General features: G+C 46.1%; 1 protein-coding gene across 1 annotated transcript in view; it reads right to left on the minus strand.

Moving 5' to 3' along the window:
* LOC144104618 (uncharacterized) overlaps positions 1 to 20,101 on the minus strand; it is a 202,331-nt gene that overhangs the window by 80,155 nt on the left and 102,075 nt on the right. Inside the window, exon 5 of the mRNA XM_077637736.1 lies at positions 16,756 to 16,810. Coding sequence (XP_077493862.1) covers positions 16,756 to 16,810 — 55 coding nt within the window. The remainder of the gene's footprint in view (positions 1 to 16,755; positions 16,811 to 20,101) is intronic.

A 20,101-nucleotide genomic window follows, 5' to 3' on the forward strand; every position in this document is an offset into this window, starting at 1 on the left:
TGATTTTCATTTGGCACATCAAGAATTTATTTCAGGGTGACTGTATTGAGACAAAATTGTTCGAAAATGATGCGAGATGGGCCGAAGCGGAGCAGCTTGCGCAGACCCAAGATCGTTTTCATCGTGATCTTGAAAGAATTCGTCTAAAAATAAGAATGCTGGTGCTGTGCGCCAGGGTCTCGAACAGGAACGCTGTCTTAAGCAGTCTCTAGACAGAGAGCAAAGGAGGACGCGTCGCCGCGGAGGTTCAGGCAGTAAGCTAGTGAGAGGAGAAGTCGAACTTAATAAATGGCAGACAGAGCGTATTGGTCTTCAGTGCCTCTGGAGTATGACACAGTGCAACGGTTCGGGTTAAGCGGGTATCAAGAATTTACACAACGAGGTAGCCGGAATCAGGAATGGGCTCGATTGACTTATTGCGGAGAAGACCGCGGATTGTGACGCTAGGAGATAATGGTCTCCAAGAGCGGGAGCCCGAAATCGTGGACGGCCGGCGAACAGTCAATGAGAGCCAAATAGCCCGACAGAAAATTTCAGCCGACAATGAGGTCCTGACGGAAGTTGACAACGACCAGCCGTGGCAGGTATGGTGGCGAGCAGCAGTAACGCGATTGGTGGACAGTCCGTCAACGGCAGGCGTTATACGATGCGCGAAATGCACACGAGGCTTCCAGGATTGATGATTTTGCGACGACGGTGGTGCAGGTTAGCGCTCATGGCGGCCACCTGCTCGCAGGAACTAAAGACTGCGCGCACAGTGTCGCGTGTAACTTTTAGGTGGTTCTGGTTGCTTGTCAGTAGACGGCTTGCAGGCCTGGTCATTGAGGCCACGCTACCTCCCTCGGAAAGTTGCGCGCACTAGTCTTCTTGAATTGTGCGGTGGTACAGAGCAGCATCGGCGGCTGCATGAGCGAGAGCGGTAGGATTACGGCTACGGCGAACCAGGAAGTAGTCTAGGGGTATGGACGGCCGTCTCCGACGTTTTTGGCTGGGAACGGGTGGGAAGCGACCTGTAGAGGGGAATGGAAACAGAAGACGTGGGCGTGAGCAGATGACGCCTAATGCTGTGGCAGTGTGGAACAAGCGGTTGAAGCCAGATTCATAAAAGCGTATTAGCCTATCGTGTGCCACTCCTCTGGATTTCAGTAATTCGGTGGACAGTAATAGCTGCGACAGAAAGTGAAGGTTGTGAAATGAGCGGTCGCCGGGGTCTTCATGTTGCACACCGGTGGAGGAAGTTTCAAGTTTACGATTTCTTGCTGCTCGATGGCCAGAATGAGACATGACCAGCAGAGAGATGAAGGATGTACAGGCGCCAATTGCGCAACAACATCCAGTTCCTTTAGAACAATCCCTATAATAGCGTCCATTATGTTCTGATGTCGGAGGATGAAGGAGTGATAGTCGCAGTTGCGCGAAGAGGCAAACATGTGTTAACAGCAGAAAAATGGCTCTGGAATGCGGCAAATCTTCACTTGCACTAACTGATGGCACTAATTGATTATAGCGCCCGAGTATTGTAGATATTTCACACAAGCAATTGAAAAATGTCGTTTGCATTACGCTTGAACACATCACCACCTTTTCGAGCTCGCTCATTGCTGCGTCTACATTGTGTCAAAGCGCCAAGACATCTTGAATGTATGCGACGCAGCTCTCCGAAGAATATAAGCGCGTTCAGAAAAGTGATTCTTCGGAGCGAGTTTCTGATCAACGAGACCTCAAAACAATATCCGAGTTTTTTTTTAAAAGTGCGCCAGCTCGTTACCTCATTCTCATGTTTTGTACCACACCGTGGCCGTGTTATCAATGTGAGAGATGAGATTGTCGAGCATCAACCTGTATTCATACAGACCAAATCTGAGCTACTAGTCGAGATCGATGCTGTGAGTTCAAGAGTAGGTACCGGATAAAAACTGGAGGTATTATCTTGAAAAGAATGGTAATTTTGCTTCATAGCTCTCGAGGTAGAAGTATCGTGGTAGTCCTGGCCTGGCGATTGCTGGCAAGCACTGTAATGTGAAGACGGTGTACCCGCCACCTTGCCTAGGCATAGAATGCGGCAGAAAACGAGTCAAGGCAAAGGAAAACAACAGACAATGCGCAAGGCATGAATCACTCACGGAATCAAGACATGTCTTTAACGCAGTCGCCAATCAAATTATCCATTGGAATATTTCGGGGCGATAGAATACCAGGGTAACTAATTAGCACGTTGGAATCGTGAAGCCTGCTCGTCGGCAGTATTATCTCAATAAGACTGTATTTCGCATTGAGCGCCTTATTTTCCTTTTTTTTGTGTGCCCCCTTTTCAGCTTTCTGGTTATCGTTGCATTTTATGGAGCTCGGGAAGGGAAGCAATGCGGTCAGCTATACAAGAACCGAAGCGCACTGTTGCTGCTATGTCCTCTGTTGTATAGCTTGACTACATAACGTGGCTGTGCATGTAGCTCTCCTTCGAGGCGACTAAGCGTTCTTGCCAGTGGCATTTCAATCTATTTTATTTTTCAAAATAATATTGAGGTGGGGGCACTCAAAAATTATGCTCCAAATATTTAATTTCTTGCCAAATGTTATTTAATGATCTTATCCGATTCAGTCGACAGCACCTGTATCTTATGCAGCAAACCGATGTTATATCCAAATCAGTTTTGCTCACAGCCACAATACGTGTCTTTGGCTGATTGCTGGAGGTGCACTCCTTAATTGCATAATGTGAATGTAGTAAATTTTGCCAAGCTTTTTTACAGTACTCACATTCTACTCTCGGTATAGCGGTGAGGATCATTCTGATGCGCTGAAATGTAATCTCTACCTACTACAAGCATTTTATTCGGGCAACATGAAGCAACAAACGCAGTATGAGAAACTCTCAATTCATTTGCTCAAATCAACCACCCAACACCAGCAACCAACGAAAAACTCAGAGCAGGCGGAGTGCTTGACGGCATTCCCGATGAATGGAAATTTCTCACAGGTCCGACGAGGGTCTGCAGTTAATGTGTAGTACCTTATTACGTGTGCATTATTCCTTTCAATAAAGCTCCTTCCCTCTCATTGGATACTCGTTCTAACATCAGTTTATATTTTGTTAGCTCCCACATATGCTAAGCATGAACAAATTTTGCTATGACTACTGATTGAAAGTTCTTTTGTTGATACAGGATACAAATAAACAATGTTTTATTTTTTATTATTGTGATTTTTATTGTGATTTTCTGTCACATATATTAAGGAGCCAAAATTAAATTTTAAAAGAAATAGGTGTGAGGAAGACATGGATTAACCGAAGAATAAAGAAGATGAAGAAGAAGCATTCGGTGAAGTGGAGAGAGATGATTGGTGGAGAAGAATTCGGTGAGGTGGAGAGAAATGATTGGTGGAGAAGAGAAGAACTAGAAGAAGACGGCAAGGCTTACGGGGACTAACGCCGAGGTTATAAAAAAGCGACGGAGAGCGAGGCACGGGGAGAACAGCAGAGAAGCGGAGGCTCCGGCGGGTCAGGGACACATCGGCTGCACGAGAGCGATGCCCGCTACTGCTCCGGTGAGCTCGCGTTCTACGGCTTCGCATCGTGGACTTTCTGCCGTGCGTGAGCCCGTTCCGGGGAGTCAACGGAGGACGCTACCACCTGCTACGGCGAGGGGGGTCTCCAGTGCGGTTGCCACCTATCCTGGTGGTGACCCCAACGCCAACAACACCGGCATCACCTCCACGGGCGCTTGGACCGGGAGCTTATACGACGCAGCCAGCGACGCCGCTAGTGACGCCAGCTCAAGTACGTCGAACGCAGGCTCGACGCCGGCTTCTGGATCTATACAACGGCGCTGCTGCACCGAAGAACCAACCGTGACCACGAACGCCGACCGCTAGTAGTAGACGCTGGTAGCAGTGTGCCCAGGTCATGTGTATTTATAGTCTGTGTTTTGTGTTAGTTATGTTAGTTTTGTGTTCTAATGTGTGTGTCACGTAGGGTGTATTAAATGTGCGTTTGTGTGAGTGCACCTGTCGCCTAGTCCATTCTTTCGGTCCGACTGTTCTCCGGAGGAGATCCGTGACAGTACCCTAGAGTTTGCGGACTACAATTACAAACCCGCACCAAAAATCTGTGTACTTTCAGGTTCAGGGTTTTTTTACTAACACAAATGCCAACAGTACTCGATTAATAAGGTGTTGGCTGGGCTGGTTGGTAATAGATTCTTCACAAGAATGTGCGCAGAACACGACCAGAAAACACTGAGAGACAAAAATACCCCGTTGCCTCATCTGTTGTGAGCAGACTAACCCCACAACAATGCCCTTCCTCCTGTTTCAATGTTGACTCCGGCCGACCTTCCATCTCTCCTACATCAACGCCAGTGTTAACGAATGTCGTTGACAGACGTCGTCTGTCTAACGTTTGCCACACTGACATATAAGGTGCGTCGCCATTCGACCTCAACATCAAAATCTGATCGCGGTCATGTCACGACAATGAAAGGGCCATCTGCGATGACGAAAAAAAACGACATGTTGAAAGAGGCTATTTCCGCCCTCCTTTCTAAAACAATCATCATGGCGGGATTAAAAGTGCTCAAATGGAATTGTCGTACAATCGCATCCTCCTTCCAAGATATACAGCAGCTCTTACATCAGCATACCCCACACGTTATCTCCCTGCAGAAAACCCGGCTCCCTCCTAATCGGTCCTTCTCACTGAAAAAATGCCTCCACCGTCTGGAAGACGTTGTAACGAGCGTTAGCTTTATTGGCCATGCGTAAAACGGGTCTTTCCGCAATCAGCGTTGCCAGTGAAGAAAACAATGAGCGGTTCGGAAAAGTAGCATAATTTTTCACTTAGCGGAGCGATCGACGCCAAGCGCCATCAGTCTGATAAATTACGATGCATGACTACCGGTTGTCGAGTTACACCTCTTCAAGATGCGTCCCAAACGGAATTTAGTTCGTTTGGTAGGTCAAGGTGGGCGTAGAGTCCGGCCTGCGGTGCGATATGGTAACGGTTCAATTAGTAATTGCATGTATACAATGTTTACCTATTATTTAATTGTGGATCTAGTTATATATACAGCCAGTAGTGTTTTATGTGCCTACCAAAAACGGTACGCAACTGTCCCTGGATGGGTGCTCCTTGCTGTCAGAATATATAGAGCAGAACAAATGTATGCTCATATACGAAAAGAAAGAAAAGGTATTTTCCCTCACATTCACTGAGGCGCGCGTGGCTGTAAGCGCATCCCAGTGCGTCCCCCCCCCCCCCCCGTAACCTTAGCGAAGCAAGGTGCACGCAGATAGATTTCCGAGATAATTCCAGCCCTCTGGAGAAGACAGGGAGATAGACTATTTTGACGCGTGCTGCGACGTCTCCTTTCTCACTAAGCGCCCTCGCCCGCGTATGAAAATTTCGAAATAGGTTATGTATTAGCGTGTAACATCATGTTATGCAATTTTCTTGTCAGGCTTCGAGCAGCTATGTCGACAAGCCATGGGTTTCGGAAAGCCGTGCAGAGCGAGCTTGGCGCTCGAGTGTTACTGTTGTGACAGCTTTCGTAGGTGAGTGCGACGCTTCTGTTTCTTTTGTGTGAAGTTGTTCCTGTGCAGTTCTGTTTAAGTGCTATCAAAGTCCTGTTCTTTTCTTCGTGCATGTGTCATTGTTCGTGCACCGTCTGCCTGTCTGCTATGAATCAAACTTCAAACTAACGAGCACCTCGAAGAAAGCGAGGTGTGAAGAAGCATGAACCTATTGCGTTTAAAAACAATACCTATAAAATATACTCCTGTCCACCTGGCTATAAAGGTCTATGTGTATGCGGACGACATTGCATTCTGCGCTTCTGCGAAAGATGTCGATACTTCGTAACTGCAGTTGCAAGCACACCTCAACACTCTGGAAGTCTCTTATAACCGAAGTTTGGTTTCAAATCTTAAAAAAGACGCCATCCACGTCTTCCCACAGGCATCCCCGCTGTAGATGTTGCTGTATCGCAATACCCCAATCCCTCAAGTTGATTCCGTAAAACACCTGGGTAATACCTGTGGTCCACTGTTAGACTGGCGACCAGAATTTCAATTCAATTCAATTCAATTCTTTATTTACCAGAAAACTGGACAGTCTCCAGGGCTAAAAGTTGCTGCCTACAACTTGACTGGGGCCCTGGAGCCGTTTACAAAGCGGCAGCAGACATTGGTGGCAGAGTACCCTAACATTAATTACAAACACTGAGTAGCAGAAGGCATCAGGGAATACAGACCTGCTGCATGATTTATCACAAGAATAGATTCTTATCAATTACAAAGGAGAAAAGTGTACTCTTAGCTCTTTTGGGGATTTGAAGGCTACCTGTTTGTGTTGATTTAATAAGACCGGCATATTGTGTTTTAATGATTGCAATCTGTACAGAGTGCGAAAGTATGAGACTAACCAGGGTTCGGAAATTTGAGTTAAAGAAGGAGTAGCTCTAGGTTGCAGCAATGCCATCGAACGAAGGAAATTGTGGCTGTCATGCTGAGAAAAATAGAAAGCATGTAGCAATCGGTGTTCATAGTGATAGTCAAAACTAATAATTTTGTATTTTGCAAAGAGATGCCTTGTCGTAGAGTGATGATCAATATTGGCTAAGTAGCGAAGGTACCTTTTTTGCAGAACTATTATCTTCTCAATATTTGCTCTTAATGCGCTTAAAGGTGAGCGTGCCCTTGGCAGCTTGGTGCGAATCAGCCGCAAAAGTGCTCTTTATTTATAAATCTTATGGAAGGACACTGCTTGAATTTGGTTGCGTTTTTTTTCTGGTTGTCAAAAGTACAAGCTTGAAATTTTGATTCTTTTGGGGAGACGTGCTGGGGGCTTTGCCTTTTACTGCAGAAGACTGTGGCAAATGCTCTCCGGCTCTTGGAGGCTCGAGTATTTGTTTTAAACTCACGGTTTCAGCTTCTTTGCAAACTTTTCTTAGACCTTTAGAGCCTATATTAGTATTGGTTAGCCCCATCCCTCACTCTTTTTCTCTGGTATTATGTGACCAAAATATAAGCTTCCGCAGATTGTGTTCACCAGTTCTCTGCTATCAAAAATCTCAGAAACAATCAGTTCTCAAGAAAAGTTTTGCAAGCTGCAGACCGATGCTTCGGGTCACTTTGATAATTGCCTGCAATTGCTTGTAACTTTGACATTTGCCTGCAAATATTTGAAATTAGCTTATAGAAGAGCATCTAGATAAATTTCCAACAGATACTGTAGTTTTAACAGATGCCTCTCAGCAAAAAGAAAAGCCAGCCATCAGCATTTGTTCCAGAGCACTTTAATGGAGTTATTCCTTTCGGCCTCGTGCTTATTCGCCTATATTGGCTGCTGAAATTCTAGCGATTCAGTTGACCTTCAAAAAGGCTCATTGCAACGTTAGTCAAGTCGTTATACTTGCTGACAGCCTTTCTGCCCTGACTGTGTTCGAAGGCTCGAGGGACGCTCTTCTAGGCATCCCTAAGGTTTTGCTGTCCACCACATTTTAAAGGAGTACGCTTTCACTGGATACTTGGAAAGTGCGGCATTGATGCTAAGTTAATGGCTGACTTTAGGAAAGTCTGCTCTTTGCGAACTTCGGTACAATTTACTGCAAACACTGTGCAATTGACAACAGGTCGCTTTCAACAGTTCGGGCAACTGAACTTCTTGAGTTATGCTCCTCTCCTTGTTGCAACAGATTTTCGGAAATTGGAATTTTCCTGGATGAGCACTTATCTAGTTAACGGCAATGCGAGGTGTTTATGACCCCCTTGAAGTACAGAATTCCACGACTAAATCTTTATTTGTCTTGATCAAGGTTCTCTGTGCCAAATTCCTGTGAAGCATGTGGAGAAATCGAAACACTAAATAACCTTGCGCTGTCCTGTCGGCGGTTTACATCTCTGCCAAAAGCTTATATGGTGATTCCCCTCACTCCATTAGCGCTGCCTCTTTCTATTCCGTTTCTCCTCTCCTTTTGGGCAACCACCGGGTTATATGTCCTAAAAGAGTGTGCGATTATCTGCATAAATTGATCGCTGCGTCAGGGAGACATCTTTTTTTGGTTATAAGTCACGAGTCTTTTTAACACAAAATTGACTACCTTAAGCGAGTCAATGTTTGTCAAATGTTTGAGTATACAGGGCACCCTGACCATTTCCCCACTGTGGTTATGTGGCACTCCAAGACGACAACAATAACTATAACCCAGTTAATATAGCTCTTCCCCGTGCCTTTTCTCGGCTTCGTCCTCGTCGTTTTCTGTGCGCTTTGTTGTCAAAATATTCGATTACTATTCGGTGGTTCTGATTGAACTTTATTGGCACAGGGCAAATATAATTGCAATAAATTGAGTTGCTTCGGCTTTCGTGATCATTTCTTTTGCTGGTGCTCACATATCCTTTGTTTTAAGCAGCATGCGTTTTTCTAAGGTTCTGTCGGTGTTTTTATCTTTCTCACTTGAAGTAAACCTCCAGAACGACAGAGCATATTCTAGGTGTAGTTCCCAGAAAAAGACCGAGAGAACACTTTAAAAACTGTAAAAGTCTTTGAGAGCTCCCATGGTTGGGTCCTCATTCCTGGACCCTGCGGCCTTCACTACCCTGACAGTTCGACTATAAAAGATCGTGTTCCGATTCTCAGGTGCACAGCGCAGCTTCCAATAGCTCCGGCATGACATTGTGGATTAGGGGCACTACAACTATTTGCCGACAGGCCCATGTAGTATGGCAAGGTGAGGGTTTCTCCGTGCGAGAGATACGTGTCCAAGATGTACCAAGATGTGAATGGCAGGGCCGGAGGGCGTAAAATAATTAGCGATAGCGCTATGTTTTTGACAAATTGCGACAGTTACAAGACAATCACTGCTCATATGCATGTACGTAAAAGTATGCTTTTACTGAATGGTACTTATTCAGAACCTTTGCTCAGGCATATCACTGCTTTTCTGCAGCTCGAAAGAAGAGCTCTTTATTTACGTTAAGCGGAATCAAGGGTGGACCTAGTTTGCGTGAGATACGGGTCGTCGGTGACTATATAGCTCCGCTGAATAACGAAAGCGAAAAAAAATTAACAGTGCCCAACTCTTGGCCGTAGAGAGAGTGCAGTGGCAGTTGTACACTTAGCGGAAGGAGGCGTTTAACTCCTTTGGCAATTTTGAGGAGTAAAATCCTGCTGTAGAGATTACAGTAGCCGGTATACTCTTTCGAAGAGAGCACAAGTGCTTAGAATGTACAGCATCAGGTACCATTGTTTCTTGTCTCTCTCTTTTCTTTTTTAGCTATGGTTGTCAATTATATCTTCGCTCACAGTTTCTAAGTTCGTCTTCATTCGCCATCGGACTGGTTAAAAATATCATTCATGCTCTTTATCATCTGATATTATCCCCACACTAGAACGCTTTTATTTCTGTTTTGTGGGACCAGTAAAGACTCCTTGTCTGACAATAAACCTCAGTTGTTTGTTCAGGCCCTCTGCAGCAAGTGAGAGCCGGATTAGGTTTTGATGCCCTGGCTCTGGCTCTCGATTATATCTTCACGCACAGTTTCTAAGTTCGTTTTATTTCGCCATCTGACACGTTAAAGTTACCCTTCATGCTCTTCATCAGCCCGTCTGGAACGCTTTTGCTTCTGCTTTGTGTGGCCTATAAACACTTCTTATCTGACATTTAACCTCAGTTGTTTGTTCAGCGCCTCTGTTGTCGTGTTACGTCCTTGTCTTCTGCGCTGTTGCCTTCCCTTGACTTGGTAATGCAATAGCTTGGATTCTGCGCGGCGTCCAGTGCATGTTCCAGCCCTAAAGGCTTGCAAATTGTCAACACACTGCTGCTTGTGAATAAGCCGGTAACATGATATAACAGTGCTTTAAAATAAATTGTCCTCTGCTACTTGTGCTGTTTGTTTCTTGGGGAAAGATAATGGCATAGTATCTGTCTTACATCTATGCGGAGACCTGAACTGTGCCCTAAGGGAAGCGATAAAGGAGAGACTAAGAGATGAATAGAAGAAGGAGGTACCGTAGTGGAGGCCTCTGGAATAATTTCGGCCACCTGAGGATCTTTAACGTGCACTGACATCACAGAGCACACGGGCGTCATTGAGTTTAGCTTCCAACGAAACGCGGTCGCCGCGGCCGGGTTCGAACCCGGGTACTCGGGATCAGAAACCGAGCGCCCTAGCCTCTGAGCCACTCCGGCGGGTCTAATATGCTCTCAAAGCTAACTTCTGTTTTGTTAGCAGCTCGTATTTATGTGTCTTTATGTCGTCTTTATATCACTTGCGATTATCCAGGTGATTAGCCGGGGTTATTCAAGGACGTGTTTGCTTCAGTAAATTATCATGAAGTATGCTTTGTTTTCTTGGAGATACTCGCAAGGAAAATGTTACATTTTGCGTTAGTCCATTATGAGTTACTAAGTGCCTGTTAGTATAGTTTAGTAGATGGCCTCGGCGAAAACTGTTTGACATCAGCCGCCTCTCCTTGATAAGTGCGTCCTACATCGTAGCTAACGATATGACCCAGAAACAGCTGCTGTGCGCAGGCGGAGCGGCACTTGAGGTTTGAAGATCAGCTCTAATGACTAGAGTGCTTCTAGCACTCTTCGAAGTTTTGCCAGGTGACTGTCAGAGCTCGAAGCGAATACAGCGACGTTACTTTAGTACGCTAGACGGTTCTGCAATTTCAGTCCTGCCAGTATAGTGAATCTTTTCCTGCTCCCCCTCCCTCTCCTTCAGTGTCACTACTATAGAACTGAGGGCAAATGGCATCTCCTAAAACAAGCCAAGCACGTCGGCGTAATGAATACGGTATTCTTTCAATGTCTATTGGTGATTTCATTTTTGCCAACAACCACTATTGACATCCATCCAAGAAAAATACTAGGCATTGCACAACAGGTTCTATATGTCGATGATGCTTGCTGCGGGTAGGCGTCCTTCATTGTTAGTTTTTTAAGCTATGTTAATTGACAAAAAAGCAAAGCATGCTGTTCTTTCTCTGAATAGCAACTGGTGGCACCGAGGGGGTTTCGAACGGTATGATGACGTCGAAGGGAATAACTTTTTCAGTGAGTCTAGAGTGGCTTGCTGTTTTCGCGGCGATACATGCTAGACACTTTGCAGAGATGTATATCTTGTTCATCGCATATAATTCGTCATATTATTTGGCGCAGCTCAAAAACCTACGTCCGTGCTGGTGAGTAAATATCAGTGTCAGTGTAGGTGAGTTTATGTGATTCAGGAGACATGAGGGTCAGTCTAGGTGATTAGATGTCAGTGAATGTTTTTTAGTGGCAGTGACTGGGTTCAAGTGCGAGCGGAGATGAATGCGAGTGAGTGGGTGTCTCTGGTAAATTGAGTTGAAAGGTTGTAATTGTTGCGCTCCATGGGAGTGGAAAAGTTGCGACTGGTTCTGAATGGCCTGAGCGAGGAGACAATGTGAGCTATTGTTAAGGTATGAAATTGCAAGTGGATGTTAGTGGCAAGTGACAGAGGATTCATACGGTGCAGGAACGAGCACCTTTTGTTCGCTTTGAATTCAGTGCTTTAGCCTTCGCATAGGCACAGGTCCTGCGCGGGGTAGCGAGCCGCTACAAATTGTGTCGGATCATTAGATCGATTTTAAAAGTGTCTACGCTAGAAGAAAAGGCGGCTCTTTTCACGCCTTTCACAAGAATCGAATTCTAAATGCGCAGCTTGCAATGCTTTCTGTATAAATAATGTAAGCTTATCAGCAATTGTTTGCATGAGGCAGAATCCCGAGTACTGCATTCGAAGCTTAGTCTGCGTAGGGATCAGTCCAATGTGTAGTACCGCACTCGCCGCAATTGCTTGATTGAACACGACCAAGAGGCAGCTGTCTCCTCTATGGTACACCGGAGAAAATGCTGACGTATTTGGCTCGGCCGTCTAGTTACATGGGTTGTGCTCAAGCTCGGAAACTACGCCTTTAAAAGCACGCTTTTTCTTTTAGGTCTTGAAGGAGCCCTGTTACAGATATCAAGCAGGCTGTTCTAATTTTTGTTTGCCAGATTTCTTACTTTGTGCCTTATGTTTCTCCAAAATTGCACGATTTGTGACTTAGACATTTCGCAGTGCATAGGAAGTTACAAATAAGCTGAGTACTTCATTTTAGAGCGATAGCTCTATTCCTACCATGAATCTCCTCCAGCGAGTTTCATCCTATGACCTCTGTTTCCGCAATTTCACCTCTAAATACTCACATGTTTTCTTAGTCATGTACGCCGCGTTTTCCAACTGCTGTGGATAGGTGTGCAGGGACGTACAGCGAAGAGGACGAGGTTAGCGGCATCCCAGCAGATGCGCGGTTCGCCGCGGAAAGGAGGTAGCTGCCGCACTGCGCATGCACACGCCGCCGCGGAGAGCTCCGGCAGATGTGCGCTCCGACGCTGTGGGCGCGTTGCGAAGAAGTGATAAGGAGGCATCCCAGATGTGCTGTGTACTCCCTCCGTGGCGTGATACACTTAGGAGAGCAGAAAGTTGGGCTAGTTTGTTAATATGCATACTGAAGAAGTTGGCGCAAGAAAACGCGCCCTATTGTTTTGTTCTTGTTGGTTTTCCTATTTATTCGAGCATATGTCGAGAATAAACCTTCAGTTGTGAGTAGCACTCGTCTTTGTTTGACTACGCTTGTCCTCGTTCTTCCACGCCAGCTTCTTCAGTACTTCATACACATTGGCTGAGTGGAGCGCGGAAGCGTCTGCCGGCATCACAAGACATGAATGTGGTCCTGCATAGGATTCCGGTGCACTTCGATGTGTTGAATGGAACGCTGGTTGTGTTCGATGCAACGCCGTCCGCGGATGGTGGTGAACTCTTTATTTCGCACAAAATAGGGAACCAGTCCACGGACCACTTGCGCTGGCTCGGAGGTGGTCGGCGCGGATCCCTTGGGATGTCGCGGCCTTCACAGCGTGCTAAATACGCCGACGTTGGTGTTTTAGCTGGGGGGTACGCGAGAGGCTCTCCCACGACTCGGGCGTTTGCGTTGTAGTGCGAGCAAGCCAGTGCCATGTGCATGAGAGTGGCCGGAGCTGAGAAGTGTTTGCACCAGTGTGCTATCTGTTGTGAAAAGATGCTGCTGTACGGAGGGATATGGACGGCTGCCTGTCGTAGACTGCGCCATGGACGGCCTCGCGTCTTTTTAGATCGCGGCGTGCGGGAAGATATGTGCATCGTCCGAATCAGTAGTACTAGAGGACATCCGTGTAAGCGGTGAGAAGGGAAGCGCGGGAGATATTAGTGTCAGGGGAAGAGAGGCGGCGGATCACACTTAGCTCGGCAGCTGAGATCTCGGGCGAGAGTAGGCGCTTGGGCTTTTCCGCTGAGCGGCTCCTGGAATGGAGCTAAAAGAAGAAAGCGAGAGGTGCAAGAGCATCGAATAGTAAGGAAATGTGTAATGCCTGACTAGAGATACGACCGGCGTTGTGGTTGCGGATCGTCTGTTGAGAGTCACTGACGACGATTTTCGTAACAGGGTCGGTTAGCGCTAGCGCAATGGCAACCTCCTCTGCTGCGGGGAGTGTTTCTGCATGGAAATGCTGCAAGTTGTGTGCCAGTGTGGTGATTGCCGCGATCTAACGCCACAATCGCTAGCCTCGAGGGCTCGTAAGAGGTGTCCGTATACGTGACGACCGGACGTCCCGTGAAGCTTTTCTCGAGTTGACGTACACGGCCGGCCTGTCTCTCGGCGTGGTGTTTTGGGTGCACCCGTTTGAGACTGGGAGGTATACGGAGACTTTTGCGGTATTCCGGGTAGGTAAGCACAAGCATCGTTTCAATAATTAATCGTCTTGAGTCTTTCCAAAATAAAGCTGTCAGGATCATCCTCTCGTCATCTTTCGTCTAAGTTGCCTAGTTCATCATTCTTTCATTTTTTTGTGATACAGTGACTCCCCCTTTACAGCTGACCTCACTGCTTCTGGCCATCATATCTCATCCCAGTCGGACCATCCACATAAAGTACAACCTATGTTCGCATGGCTAAAATATCAAACCTCACCCTTCTTAATATTATTAGAAGACTTGAAGGGCGTTGCCGGCTGACACAGTTACTGAAACTGATCTCGTTTTGAAGCAAAACTTTAGCCCACCTTGGTTGCTAACCTCGCCATTATGTTCTTTTCACTGTTGTCTTTTAAAGATTTATGCTCTTTGTAATCAAGTTATGTATCTCTTAGCGAATTCAGTCATGTGGACTTTCCCTTTTATGTATAGTTCCTTACAACATTTATTAACCAACGTACGCTTAGTTTATGTATTCTGCTTTTTTTATGTCCTCCCGTCCTCCCTGTGTAATGCCCACTTGGGCCTTTAGGGTATTTAAATAAATAAATAAACTGGGGCCCACCCTCGTCGCTAAAATCCCAACCTGCTGCAGTGCCTCTCGGCCAGCGTGTGTAACTGAGAGCTGCTCGTATCGGGCGGTGATGATAGCTTTAATCAGTCCGCCCACGGTATTCAAGATGCCGAGAGCCGCAAACGTTCGAGTAGCTTTTGACGCCTCTAGCCGTTCGTTTTTGGCACGGGTAAGACGTAGGTATGGTGCAGAGTAGGTATTGCGGGAGCAGATGGAGGCTTGAGCTAGGCGTGGGAGGTGGGACTCTCGCATACATCGGTTCTTGTTTGAGACTAACTTAAGAAGCTGGCCGATCTGTACCACCGGCTGATCCATGCGTTTCCGCATAATGTTGTTGCTGCAGTTTGCCTGTGGATGTAGGCCCCGGATCCTGATGTGGTCTGTACGAGATGAGGTTGCCTTTCACCTGGAGGTTGATCTCAGGAAGTATCTTTGGTAGGCGTTATCCCTGGAACGGGATGGTGATATGCTGAGACTTTGTCGCTGAGCAAGTGAGGACAACCGTATCGAGACAGTTTCCGACCCGTTCGATGGTGGTCTGGAGAGTCTCTTTCATTTGGCCGTCCCTGCCGTGCGTGATCCAGAAGGTAGGGTGATTGTCGTGAATCTCCTACACTATCCAAAAACGCAACCCGTGCACTGCGAAGGACGATGCACAGCGAGGGCTCGCGCCCTACACGCCAAATACGGCCAACACGGCAATGTAGCCTACGTGAACGCAGCGGAATACCGACAAACCATGCGAAAAGCGTTTTAACTGGTCGCGGTGAACGGGAACGGCACCCCGTTGGAGGCCGCGTTGATAGAAACCACCTCAGAGACGGCGGATGAAGCGGCAATAGCCTTAGCTAGAGCGAGCACGCGTGCTGATTTTATATTCAGCAACTCCAAAACAGCCCTTCGCCATTTCGCGAGGGCCGTATCACATCTACCTCAGACCGCAACTTTCAAAACACACCGCTTACGATTAGAGAAGTTGATTCGATCAGGGTCCCGGCCCAATCTCCTAATCCAGGGAACTAGGCGGCTCGCGCGCAAGCCCGAGGTTTCGTCGACGGGGCAGTGAGCTCGCCCTCCGACCCGAATTTCACGAGGGACGGGTTTATCTCATTTCATGACATCACCCATCACTATAGGCTGGAGAGGCGCGCATATCCCCCTCCCCACAAATCGTTAACAAAAGCGCAGGAAGTTACGTGGCGCCGACTGCAAACACGCTGTCTTCTGAATCCGGCAGTGCTTGCCCTCATGTACCCTGGCCAGTACGACCCAAACTGCCATAAATGTGGTGAAAGGTCCACATATGACCACATTCTGTGGAACTGCGCAAATGCTCCGCCTCCGGCGGATGTATTACAGCTCCTTTCTCCCGAGCGGTGGGAGGCCGTGCTGGTCAGCTTGGACCCTAAGATTCAAGAACGGGCAATCAAGCGGGCCAATGAGGTCGCCGCCAGCCATGGGCTAGCGGGCATCTAGTATGTGTTTCCTGCAACCTGCTCTCGACGCAATAAATGTTTTGCAATTCAATCCTACCAGGTTTTAGCTGGGTCATTAAGGACGATAAAACGTACTGTGGTTTTGCTTGGTCATCCCATCCCTTGAATGTCGCCACACGCTCAAGGTCGTCCAACCATTCCTCGCCGTCTCCCTGGGGTAGACCACTGAATATAGGAGAATCACGTGGCTGCTAAAGAACCAGGGGGTATGACACAGCATACCCTCCATCTTCAGTGCCGTTGCAAGCCCTCGGCATCCACCCCTCCGCCAGATGTTGCGTAGTGGTGACGACAGTCCGGCGTGCAGGAAGACGGCGAAAAGGGCTTCCAAACGAAACTCTTTATTCGCCTCACTTATGCCCACAAAGGAATTTGATTCAGCGGCGGCGTAGCAACAAGCGTTCTCGGGCGTTTCGACGAGAATGCCCGCTGCTATCGGCCGTGCTCATTTTAAAGCTGATAGAGAAAATTCTAGATGCAGCATGCAAAGTTAATACAACAGTTTTTAATAACGTAGAATGAACTCCGCCTGGATGAGATAAATCGAGATACATCTGGTCGTATCTTGGACAACAAACGGTAAAGCCTGACTGCCAGCAGCTTAAAAGAACCAACAAAAAAAACAGTACAAAGATTTGCGGCAACATTATCCTCCTTGTATTCAGAGCCTGCACGCTACCGTTTTTGAAAGACACCCTGAAAATTTGAACCGAGGCACCTCCTGTAGCTTACTCCTTTCCTCTCAGCGCAGCTGCCGACCGTGCTTGAAAATTTCTGACCAGCTCAGTGAGAAAAGTGAAAATGAAATAACCTAGCGGAGGTGGCGAGAAGCATGCGAGCGCTTTTCGACTTCATTACGGTTTAGCTAGCCAAGTCAGGCATTAAACTTACCAAGCTCATAGTCGTCCATATCAGCCTTCGTTGCAATCTTGTCGTCGAAGACACCCTGAAAAGAAAGGATACATACGCTCGCTGTAAAATGCGGGTTTTCAAGTCATTCAATCGGTATCGAATCGTTTATGAAAGAGGTGCAAGCATCGCAACATACAGCCGCTAGCAGAGGGCTTCAGGTGAGAGTGAGAAAGCTCGGAAGCCCAGAAGCTAATGAAGTTTGTGGAATTAAATACCTGCGCTTTTTAATTAGCTTTATTTAATGCCTTCTCTCCAAGGTTTGCTATCAGAATGCCAGCATGCTGAAATGAACTTCACACTTGGAATTTTTATTAGTTGCGTGGTTTCTTCCAACTTATGATTGCTCCATTCTTCTTTTACATAGTGCCCCTTAAAAAAACCAAGGATTCTTTATCTCCTAACATTAAGCCCCTGTTATCATGCTTAAATAAATGACCATTTCAACAAAACAGGCTCTTTATTTTCCAAAAAAACAGTTCTGGGCTGCAATTCTGACCATTTGCTTGAACTGGAGACCTGTAAAGTGCAGATGGATTGGCAGGGCATAAATAACTTCTCATTTCGTGCTTATTCAACGTATGCAGACAGGTACACGGGAGAGGAAAAGCGCTTATCCTATGGGCATCTTTTTTGTGTGCATCTGTGTTTGTTCTCCTCAAATCCAGTCTCTTAGGTGCATACACGCATAACTCAAATCGGTCTACATCATTGCTCAGCGAAACGTTTTCTCCTTGTCACCTTTGCGTACTTGTGCGTGCACTCAGACACCCTTAGATCGTGTGGAGGTAGCGGTCTCGGTCTCTAAAGAGATGCCCTCGACTCTGCGTAGCAAGCTCAGCCAGAAACAAGCTACCAAGCTACCAAGTGAGAAAGGGGTATGGTCATTTGGTGCCGACTTTTTGCCGATCGTAAGCCGGATAATAATAATAATAATAATAGAGATTTATTCATCACAACGATGAAAAGGGCCGAGGAAAAAAGCCAGCAAGGCTTGACGAGCCCTCGGCCCCTACATATACAAAGGCATCAGCGGAACAAAGAATACATATTGTGCAACAGTATCACAATAACAAAATTAGTACTACAAACTTTTGATGCAAACACTGAATAAAGGAAAAATGAAAAGATTATAAAAGCAGACTAATTTTTGAAACACAGGAAATGTTTACAAAGGTCACGGATCGGCGTACTAATTATGTCAATATTTTTATGATGTAACGTGTTTAGGTGTTTAGGCAACTGGAAGGCAATCATTTGTAATCCGTAGTTTGTTCTTGGAGTTTTAGTCTGCCACGGGGAGTGTTGTCTAGTGTTATACAGCTTCTCGCTCGGCGTTAGGGAGGCCAGTCTCCCCAAATAATCAGTATGACCGAAGTAGCTCCTTCTTATATCTCGAAAGCAGTTGAAAACTATAGATGTCAAAAATTTTCATAATACATGCATCTTCAAAGTACTGGTTTGTATGCTGGTTGAAACTAAGCTGGAATATGCACCTTATCGCTTTCTTTTGAAGTAGATAAATTTTGTCTAGATTATTCAGAGTGGTCATGCCCCAGACAAGGTGACAATAATTTAAATGGGACAAAAACAACGATTTGTATATGAGCTCCTTAATCCTCGAAGGAAGCATTGTTTTCAGGCGATATAGGTGTCCTACGACTCGAGCGAGTTTAGGCAAGATAGTATCTACATGATGGTCCCATGACATTGTTTCGTGAAAGACGACTCCAAGTGTTTTAAATTTTTCTACTATCTCAATCTCCTCTGAATTAAGTAGTAGCTTTTTATTTGTATGCAGAAGTTTATTCCTTGGTCGGAAGATAACAGCCTTGCTTTTATTCACATTTATTTTTAACCCATTTAGTACTGTCCAGGTGTTTAGTTGGCATAAAATATTGTTTCCTTTGTCTATCAGGGAATCGCAGTCATTCGTTGAGAGGAAAATACTTGTGTCGTCTGCATAAATAAAAAACGATGCTTGGTCGGTGATGTTTACTATGTCGTTAATAAATAAGTTGAAGAGCAAAGGCCCCAATATGCTACCCTGCGGCACTCCACATTTTATATTCTTTAAAGAAGACTCAATACCATTAATGGTTGTATATTGTGCACGATTAGAAAGATAAGAGTTTAAACGTTGCAGAGGAAGACCTCTAATTCCATACATTTCAAGCTTTCTAATCAGCAGTTCGTGATTTAGAGAATCAAATGCTTTTTTGAAATCTACGAAGGTAGTTAGCACGATATGTTTCTTTTCAAAACTGTTTAGGATATATTCTTTCTCGTGAAGAAGCGCAAGCTCAGTGGATTTTTTCTTCCGAAATCCAAACTGCCATCCTGTTATAATATCATTTTTTTCTATGAATTTTTGCAGTCGAGAGAAGATAAGCTTTTCTAAGCCTTTAGAAAAGACAGGGAGCAAAGAAATAGGTCTGTAATTTCCAAGGGAGTTCTTGTCACCTTTCTTGTAAATAACTACTACTTTAGCCACCTGCATTTTATTTGGAAATATGCCCTTTAAAAAACATAAGTTGAATAAATAACTTAGTCGGATCCAACGATTCACAAAAAAAAACAAAGTTTATACAGCAAAGGGACGACCCAGACGAATTTCTGATCACTTGTACGAGCACATGCAAGGGGTTACAACACAATGCAACTCGCGCAAAGTATCACTCAAGAGATGCTACAGTTACATAAAAAAAACTTGCACCTAAAGTTAAATAATATAGGAGACATAAGTGAACAGACGACAATTTGTTCGCCGGGCACTACGTCAGTCCGACGTCAGGAGGATCCGACGGGGCAGTTCCGCAGGCTGACATACACTGCTTCGCTGGTCCGTGGCTCAACGAGTGGTGTTGACTCGAGAATCGTGCTGGCGCACTGCTCCGAACCCCAACCGGGGGCACGGGCTGGCGGACAGTAGTCAACTTCCTTCATAGAGGGGGGCGCGCCCCGTCTATTCATTTCATCGTGTCAAGGAAGGCGCGCACATACACACAGTATTAGCTTTACATTTGCAATTTCCATCTCGCGCCGGGTGCGCTTTCCCATTAATCAGGCCAGGAGGTCAGCTTTCCAGAAAACTTGAGTTCTTCCTTACAATCCACTGTCGCCGGCGAGCAAGGGAAGTGGAGAGCGCATAACTCAGCACGCTCAAGGCTACGCCCTACACGTCGTACCCCTCTCTCTCGCTTATTGCACCTTCCTGACATGAGTCAGCCACGTAAACTACTCGCTCCAGCTGCTCCTTCTTGCTCACTCTCACCTCTTGAAATCAAGGAGTTCATAACGGGTGTCACTGCGAAGAACAGCATGCCAC

Source organism: Amblyomma americanum, chromosome 9 (genome assembly GCF_052857255.1).
Source record: "Amblyomma americanum isolate KBUSLIRL-KWMA chromosome 9, ASM5285725v1, whole genome shotgun sequence".
In the NCBI taxonomy this organism is placed as follows: domain Eukaryota; kingdom Metazoa; phylum Arthropoda; class Arachnida; order Ixodida; family Ixodidae; genus Amblyomma; species Amblyomma americanum.